At 43.6% G+C, this 9,386-nt stretch overlaps 1 protein-coding gene across 1 annotated transcript in view; it reads right to left on the bottom strand.

The window, feature by feature from the left end:
- Positions 1–551: 551 nt before the first annotated feature.
- The window catches only part of CYP11A1 (cytochrome P450 family 11 subfamily A member 1), a 212,364-nt gene continuing 203,529 nt past the window's right edge, over positions 552–9,386 (bottom strand). The window contains exons 8-9 of the mRNA XM_069624588.1: positions 3,422–3,613; positions 552–813 (exon numbers count right to left, since the gene is read on the bottom strand). Of these exons, the coding sequence (XP_069480689.1) occupies positions 700–813; positions 3,422–3,613 (306 nt within the window). The 3' untranslated portion in view covers positions 552–699. The remainder of the gene's footprint in view (positions 814–3,421; positions 3,614–9,386) is intronic.

The raw sequence follows: 9,386 nt of genomic DNA, 5'->3' as shown, positions 1-9,386 counted from the left end.
GCCCCCCAGTGATTAGTGGGATTAGATGTGGTCCAAATATTTAGTAGTCAATATCAGAAGATTGTTTTTATAGGCTAATCATTCTGGCATACCTCTCCCAGAAGCTCGATCACTTTTGTGGTTATATCTTTGTCAATTAGGCACAAGTGACATGCCATAGTAGACTTGGGTTGCCTTATTACTGAGTCATTGATGATATGTCCCCGAATCTTCAGTGCATTATGGTCTCACTTGTGAAATGACAGTTTGTGCAACTGGCTGGCTTAGTTTGGGACTGCCGGCCCAGGACCTTGTTGACAGGCAAGCTGTTTCTGTGAGCCAAAAACAACAATCTTTTCTCATTAGGAGATAATGATCTCCTGATGTCATTGGCACCATTCACTTGTCAGCGCCCCACACTGTTGTTTCCTGTGGTCTCTGTCCCTGAATTGCATCTGCAGTGTGGCAGTCGAGTGCTATGTTGCACTGAACATATGATTTCAAGTGCAGAGGTTTGGACACAGTTCTATACTAATCGCCTTAGGGATTTTTAATATTATATGAAAGCAAATAGGACTGCTGTATCCTGTACAGATTCGGGGTTTCTTCTTGTTAGGTAGACATTTGGAAATTCCAAGGCCACAAAATCACACTGCCATAGGGCATAAGGTTCGAGAAGATGTGTCAGGTCATACAAAATGGCAAATCTGTACAGTAGTGTCACTCTAGCGGCAGTAATGTCAGCTGAATTGGCTTTGATGGGACCAGGATGAGATCAAAGGTGGTCTTGACTTCTGCTTCTCTTTTGACTTCGATCCGGAAATTCTCCAGTAGCTGTGGAATAGAAACAAATGAAATGTGTAAGAGAAAAATGAAGTCTCAATCCTTTAGCCCTGAGTAGAATCTGGATTATATAACTGCTCAAGGAATTCGCTTAAGAGCCTGCCATGATGGTATGTGAGTGATGTGCTCCCTTTAATAACCTGAATCACTTATACATCTGCAATAGGCCTCTTCCAGCACTAGCAAATTCAAGTCTGCCCACTCCAACATGATTGTTGGGGTAACTCAAGGGTCACCACTATCCCCTTGGCTATTAGTGCTCTGAAACCACTACCTTCCCTACAGAACCAATTATCTGCCTCTCTTTCCAACTCTTCACCAATGATTCCCAGATTGCCTTCAGTCTGTCCACTTCTAACAGTCCTAGCAAAACCCTCGCCAAGTTCTCCCAATTGATCCAAGACTGAATGATAGCCAACTACTTAGGTTTTAATGTCAGCAAAACCGAAATTACTCTTCCTTCAGTTGGCCCCATACACTAGACCACCCACACAGTCACCTGCACCATCAAAAGCCTCAGCATAATTTTTAAGCTTACATGACCTTGGTTATCTGTAAATTAGACCAACGCAACAGTGTTAAATATACCAACTTAAACTCATCCAGAACACAACAGCCAGACTGGTGCTGGTAGTCAAAGTTCATGACCCATCGCTCAGGAGCTTAAGGCCCTGCACTGGTAATCCATAGGCGAATGCAGCACACTCAATATGCACTGCATGAGCCACTGAAAACCCCAGATCATTGCTTCTTTCTTTAACACCTTTGAGCAGAGGTGTTGCAAGGGGATCTTGAGGAGGGGGGCTATAGTCCCAGATCTTTTGGTTGTGATTGGACACCTTTTAAGTCTCGATATTATTTTCCAATTCAAGGAAAATATTTTGAACTCTTCAGTAGCAGACACCATTGTTTGGCAATCATTCATCTCGATTCTTTGGTCTGCTTACTGGATCAAATAAGGGTGTGTTCAACGAATAGACCAAGGTCTGACGGATGCCAAAGAGTGCCCTGAAAGGTCCTGATGAAGATGCCTTTTTCTCTCCCATTTACTGTTTACAGTCCTCCCTCACCACTATCTGGTTTAATATGTTAACTACTGCTTCATATCATGGCTTTGTCAAGATTTGTGATGCACCCAACACATGGTCTGCCCCAGCCATCAATATAGCCTGAGTATAGTGCTTCTTGGTCCAAAACTTTTCATTTTCAAATTTAATATCATGGGAATAGTCATGAAAGCCATTTTTAATTAAGAAAGGAGAAATAACTAAACCATGTGTGCTTTTTTTTCTGGAAAGGAAAAATCAGTCCAAATATATGTGATTGTATTAGAAATGGGTCATTGCTTTGTTATGTATTTAGAAGTGCAAGGGCTGGACTACTGCAACAGCCTCTTTCTCAATCTGCCTACCTCTACTCTTTGCCCCCTGCAACTAATCCAGAACAGGACTGCAAGATTTATCCTTGGCCTCAAGCCCAGGAACCGTATCTCTCTAGCCTTGAGATCTCTCCACTGGCTCCTGGGAGCTGCAAGGATCAAGATCAAGACCCTCTGCATCATCTATAAGGCTTTCTGGGGCCGTGGCCCGCACTACATGCAACTCTCTCGTCCAAAATGCCTCCCTTCTAGAGCCCTTCGCTCAGCTACCTCCAACTCTCTGAGGGCAGACACTTCTCCGTGAAGAGAGTGGGGGTAGATCTCTCTCCTCTGAAGGTGCCTCCCTCTGGAACAGTCTCCCTGTCCCTCTCAGACTTGAGCTGGACCACCTGAAGTTCCGTAATCAGCTCAAGACCCTCCTTTTCTCCTCTGCCTTCTCTCTCTTGATCCCTTACTAACTTACCTGTCTGCTGCACCGACTGGTTGCTTGGTTCCCTCAGAGTCTCCCTGACCAGTCTTCCCTTGCACTGCCTCTTGGCCTACCACACACTTAAGGGCTGTAACTGTACCCTTACAGCCCACCTACCTCCTGGCACTTACCCAGAGCCGTGCGGCACTGGCTGCACTTACTCAGGGCCATGCTGCCCTGATCACACTTCCTCCTTTCCTCTCCCTTGCACTTCCCCTTGCACTTCCATTGTCGCACTTGCACAATCTGAATGACACAAGGCCTGGTAAGATTGTTTGTCTTCTCCTCCCTATGTCTTCCCTCCCTTGTCTTGGGGCACCTAGAAACACTTGTGTACAGGCACGTTATAAATGCCATATCATATCATATATCATATCATATCAAATAAAACAGTTCCACTCTAGCACAACTTATCGTACCTGTACTTGCACACACCTAGTTCCATCTACAAAGGTATGTTTAAAAAAAAGTGGGGGCCCCCCAGGAACCACAATATCCTTTTAAACCCTTTGCCCATGCCCTTATCCAGACTGCCCCTGGTCAGAATAATATTTCTTTTTGTTTTGATTGTTTTTATATATTTTTGGAATTAAATATTTTAGTCTGATTATTTTTGTATGTTTCCTTTTTTATATTGTTTTTTGACTGCCCACCGCCTTTTTGTATCTTTTTTTGACTGCCCTCCCCCGCGTGAAATAGGTGAGATGACATTGACTTGTCGACATAATCGGTCAGATGTGGCCCATACGTACATGGATCAGAAAGAGGTGCATCTCCATCTCTGCGATTCGGCGGCCGAGACACTGGCGAGGACCAAAGCCGAAGCTGAGCGCCCGGAAGTGGTTGTTGTCTTTCTGCAGCCATCGTTCGGGGCTGTATTTCTCAGGCCTTTTGAAGACAGTCGAATCACGCCCCATAGCATAGAGCCCCACTTGCACCAGTGTCTGCAATGACCAGGAACAAGGAATGACAAACATGATCCAGAAGCAACAGTCATATATCTTTGGGAAAAAAAGTCCAGGGTTTGCATGCTGAAGGAAGCATGGGGCAAAGGGATTATAAAAGTGCTCTACCACTGTGCATGATTGTAGGTGTATCTTTCCCATTGAGTGAGCCTGCATTTAAACACCTGTACACATTTGGGGAAAAGTAGAACATCGACACGTTTTCGTGCATAAGAATGGGTCTTTGTTGGGGGAGGATGGTGTGACCACTTGCTTAGAGGAAAACCCCAGGGATGTAAATGCTCGTGAAATTAGTGTCTCTACTCATGGTACTCTAATGTTCCAATCTCTCTGACACCTGTGAGTGGAGTGTCTCGCATCACTGTTCCCACTTAGAACTTGGGAGCATCCTACTTAGAACTCAGGGGCATCCTAGTTCTTGTCTGAGTTGGCCAAGGGTTATGGTGTCTATGGACTTTGTCTACGGCCTTACTAGTGGAATTCCTTGACGGCTTCATTGCACTACTGTACGCTGGTGCCCCTTTGCGTATCGTCGCTTATGTCAGTCTAAAACTTAGCCTATTATGCTTTGCGGGTTGTTTGGGAAGACTCTCAAACTGCTTATATAATTGATCTCTACATTCAATTTCTATTAATTTATTTCAGCAGGCTACCAATTGGGATTTTAGGCATCCATCATTAAAGGCACCACACAACCACTTCTATTATATCTATCAATAATGTTTTAAGCACAAAGGTTTGCCTGAACAAGACATATTGGCCAATCATTATTTAGTTTTTGAGTGATTTTGAGGTAGTTTTTTGGGAGTCAACCTCTTCGGTCTTGCGCCCTTTATTTAGAAAAAAGCAAATTGCTGGTGTTGCGTCAGTGTGAAAGTAGAAACGGAGGAACCACTACCTCTCCTCTGAGGTTTTTAGATTACTTTGTGCCAGTTATTCACACATTGATTGGACTAATATGCTGACTCAAATGGAAATTGTGAAATTGCATATCTCCTACAGGAGATATGCAATTTCACAGGAGATATGCAATTACAGGAGATATGCAATTTCACAATTTCCATTTGAGCCAGCATATTATTCCAACAATTAATCTATGTGGCGCAGTCAATGTGTGAATACCTGGCACTAATAATTATTTAATATTTACAGGTAGAATCTGCACTGCCATTTTTAGAGGTGCTGCTTAGGTTTCAAACTGTGGGAAATTCTACAATGTTCATAAACACAGGTTCTGATGTCTTTTCAGTCCCACATATTTTATTACTTATTTTAATATTGAATTTTCAAGTCCACTCACTGCACAGTGTTTTAAGCAGATCTTAATGTATACAAATTAAATAACAGAATTGATAGATTTGAACTTAGTCGCCTCTCACTTAGAACAACTCTCCATGGAGCTCATTTTAGAGTTCCGTTGTAATTCGGCCTCAGGGACCTGTACATTTACAATTATTTGTAAACGAGTCCCGACCGCCGGATTTTCCTCATTTGCACGGCAGGGTGCAAAAGGGGACGGTTAAGGGGACAGTTGGAAAGCGATTTACACGCTTTTAGCCGCCCTTTTGCACCCACTGTGCAAGTGACAAACGCCGTCCACTACGTATGCATGGCAACTAGAGTTTACAATTGATTCCTGTGGAGTCCGCCTGCTTTTTGCTGGTGCAAAAAGCAGGCGGACTCAACAGGACTCCCCAGCATTGCGCCGGCATGCAAATCCATGCCAGCACAAATGCTGTAATATTTGTATGTCGGAGAGGAAGGGGCAGCGGAATCATAAGTTACGATCCATCCCTCCTCTCGGACATACAAATTAATGAAAATGGGGCGTGACGTGAATGAAAGGCGTAAAAGCCTTACACAAGGCTTTTTTTATGCCTTTCATTCACGTCACACCCCGGAGCAAAATGAGTTCCCAGGTGACTTTCCCTAACGTGGCTTCTTCTCCTTCCCCGAGGGGGGGCTGGGGTGGGTGCGCTCATTTTTTCCGCCCATGTGTATGAAAACAGACGAACATGTCTCTCGGTAAATTGTTCAAATCATGACACAAAATAAAAAATACCATCAAATGGCATTGGAAAACACTTACATCCTCATTACAAGTTTGCTGGCCTAACATGATTAGCATTACTGCCGGCTGTAACCATAGTGTTTCCTCAAGATTACAGGTTTTGGTTATTCCCCATTATGGCATCCATTAGAAAACACTTACATCCTCATTGCAAGTTTGGTGGCATTAGCAATGCAACCATGGCCTAACATGATTAGCATTACTGCCGGCTGTAACCGTGGTGTTTCCTCAAGATTACAGGTTTTGGTTATTCCCCATTACAGCATCCATTGGAAATCCCATCAATTGGCATTGGAAAACATCCTCATTGCAAGCTTGATGGCATTAGCAATGAAAGCATGGCCCAACATGATTAGCATTACTGCCGGCTGTAACCACAGTGTTTCCTCAAGATTAAACGTTTTGGTTATTCCCCATTATGGCATCCATTGGAAAATCCCATCAATTGGCATTGGAAAACACTTAAACCCTCATTGCAAGTTTGGTGGCATTAGCAATGCAAACATGGTGATTAGCATTACTGCCGGCTGTAACCATGGTGTTTCCTCAAGATTACAGGTTTTGGTTATTCCCCATTATGGCATCAATTGGATTTCATTGCGGATTGGCAGAATTACGGCATTAAGTAATTCCAAAAGGCACCCTTACTGACACGTTTTTCTGGTTGATTAACGTCCATGTCCAAGCAGGCGGTTTCTTGACATTAGTTTTGTGAAACTCATAGCCAGGTGGAGCTGTCAAACAGGCGATATCTGGATTGAAATTGTGACTGAGGGGGCTCATTATCTGGCTTAGCTCACTACCTTAGGTTGTAAACTACAACACATGTGGCCTACTCTTCAACCTCTTAATTGGGAGGGTGCCAGCAGGGTCTCACTTGAGCCAATAACCTAAGCCCACGGCCATCAAAAACAAATATGTCTTTCCTTTTGCGGCTCGGACACCTGCGCTCCTAACTCTGTGATGTGGTCTCTCAACACTTTAATTCAACAACTGATAAATTGACAGAAACATTCATCCAGTAAGAAATTCATCCTGATTTAATATCTATCAATCACCAACACCTGTTTCGACCAATCAAGGTCTTCCTTAGGGCAGAAAACTGTAATCTTGTTCAATCAGTTGATCGCATATTCAATTAGTATTCCAATGAGGCACTCCTTGTGTCCTGGGTATCAGCGTTCCCGATTTCAATAAATGTTGCATTCAAAACGTGATAAATATTATATCATGATGAATTTCACACTGGATGAATGTATTTGTCAATTTATCAGTTGTTGAATTAAAGTGTTGAGAGACCACATCACGGAGTTAGGAGCCGCACAAGGAAAGAGGTATCTGGAATGAACTTGTTTTTCCGGTTACACCACACTCGTGATGAGAGCTGGTGTGTACACGCTTCTCATTCTCTTGTTTCAGTCTAAAAGCCTCATAATAACCAGACTACCACAATAGTTGACAATTACTTGGACTCTTGAAATTGACATTGAGCCTCATAAACCCAGGGTAAATACCTGTTCTCAGTTGTGAAAGTCTCATTTACTGATCTTTTATCTTTCTTACATCAACATTGACAAATATATCTTTTAGGTTGTTTTGCTGTCTATGCAAAAAGTGTTTTTTTCCGGAAATATTGCCCTGTCAGTGAGTGGTTAATATTTCTGGAGACTTTTCTTCGATTTTAACCAAACCTTCAAATGCACAGCATCGATTACTCTTTGGGTGATTATTGTGCTACTTTTAGCAGGTTACCTATCTCTTGTGTTGCATTTTACGTAGTCAAAGTGCTGGATGTTTGTTGGCCTTGCACAATCCATTAGTAGATTGGACCATGAAGATAGCATCTTTCTGTAAAGGATGTGGCTCAACTGGCAAAGAGGTCCACCAGCTGAAGGAATGCCTCAGATGAATGAGGAGTCGCCCTCTTCTTCTGTTAACATTGCATAACATTGCCTTGGTTTCTGGAGGGCTCTCTGCTGCCTATGCTTATTAATCGGATGTGTTCAATAACATCCAAGCAGAAACCATTCCTCCAGACCGGAACTTTGATTGTCCGATTCACTTGGGGCATTAAGTACTTTCATAGACTATAGTGCGATGAATGCAAACACAAACAACTGCTATCCTCTGCTCCTGATTCCGGTTCTATCGGCTCAAATCAAAAAGCCACATAGTTACACCAAATTGAGCCTACAACCGTCTATACCCTGCTATGGGTTCATTAAGGCACCGAGTGGACGATTGCACTCCAGCTGAGATATGGGCTTAATAGATACCAGGCAATGCCCTTTTGGTGTTGTAATGACCTGACTGCCTTCTTCAAATACGATATCTTCCGGTAAATTTTGGGTTTGTATGTTTGGTGTACCTGGATGATATTTTTATTAATTCATCATCCCTCAGGCATGTTGAAATGTAAGTCACCTTTTCTAACACCACATTTGCAGAGTAAATGGGAGAAGTGTAATTTACATGTGATCACAGTGGCATTCTTTGGGATAGTGCTGTCATCTGCTGGATTTAATTTTAATTTTAATTTAATTTTATTTTTATAACACGCTTAATCGGTTTCTAAGCGCAGATCCGGGATTCGAACCTCTGTTGCTCGGCGTGGTCTTGCCACTGTGCTATCCTCTGTTCACAAATCCTGGAAAGGTGCAGGCAGTGCCAGAATTCCCAGCCCCCACCACCCTGGAACTCTGCACTGCTTTTTGGGCTTTGCAAATTTTACAAGGAATTCATCCAGAGGTTTTTAACAATGGTTGCACTGCTTAGCTACCTTTCTAAGGCTACGGATCCATATGTGGGATCCATCCAGGTGCAGGCCCCTTGTGTGTCTGATGAAAGTGTTTGCCCTGGCGCCTGTGGTGCAGAACGTGGATCCTGCACATCTCCTCTTTGTGAAAGCCGACGTGCCGCAGTTGCCCTGGCAGTGGTTTGCAGTGAGTAAATAACTTCATCCAGTGGCATACGAATCATGTACGCTTTCACCGCTGTAGCAGAATTACTTGGTACATAGTCGAGATTTATGCAATGCTAAGGCTGCTTTCACAGAATAGGAGCACTTTCTGGAGGTGGTCAGGCACCACGTGACCGTGTATACGAATCATAAAATTGTATTTGGTATGGGTAGGTACGTTGGCACATCTTTTTGGTTGCATTCAACTTTGTACTTACTCATCATCCAAGTGTTCAGCGGACCAAAGCTGTTGATTTGTCCCATCAACAACTGTCTGCCAGGCACACCGAGATAGACAAAAGCACCCATACACCCAGTGCTGTGAGAGCGCCCCTCACTGCCTCCAGCATAAGTGACTGTGCCCAGGTTATAAGCGGCGCCATTGGTTTCAGGTCTTCAAAACGCATTCTGAGCTGCTACTTCCAGCAGTCTTGCTGGTTCAAATTATGTTTTCCCTTCTTTTGATTAAAATTGGATAGTCACATTATTTCCCTACAATTAGCAGGAAGCCCTCAGGGGTTTAAGCCCTGCAGCAAGTGTCTGGTTACAATGTCTGTAATGCACACCCATGACCACTGCATGGGGTGCCTCGGCACCTGACACAACATCAAAGAGTGTGAGGCATGCCAAGACATGACATCCAAGGCCAGAGGTTCCCAGGAACGTCACTTTCTGATGTTCAAGGAAAGAACCAAGGGGAAAGGTTTGCCTCCGGATGATCA

This window comes from Ambystoma mexicanum, chromosome 11, assembly GCF_040938575.1.
Source record: "Ambystoma mexicanum isolate Mex_15411 chromosome 11, UKY_AmexF1_1, whole genome shotgun sequence".
Taxonomy (NCBI): Eukaryota; Metazoa; Chordata; class Amphibia; order Caudata; family Ambystomatidae; genus Ambystoma; species Ambystoma mexicanum.
This window is presented reverse-complemented; position numbering and strand designations above follow the sequence as displayed.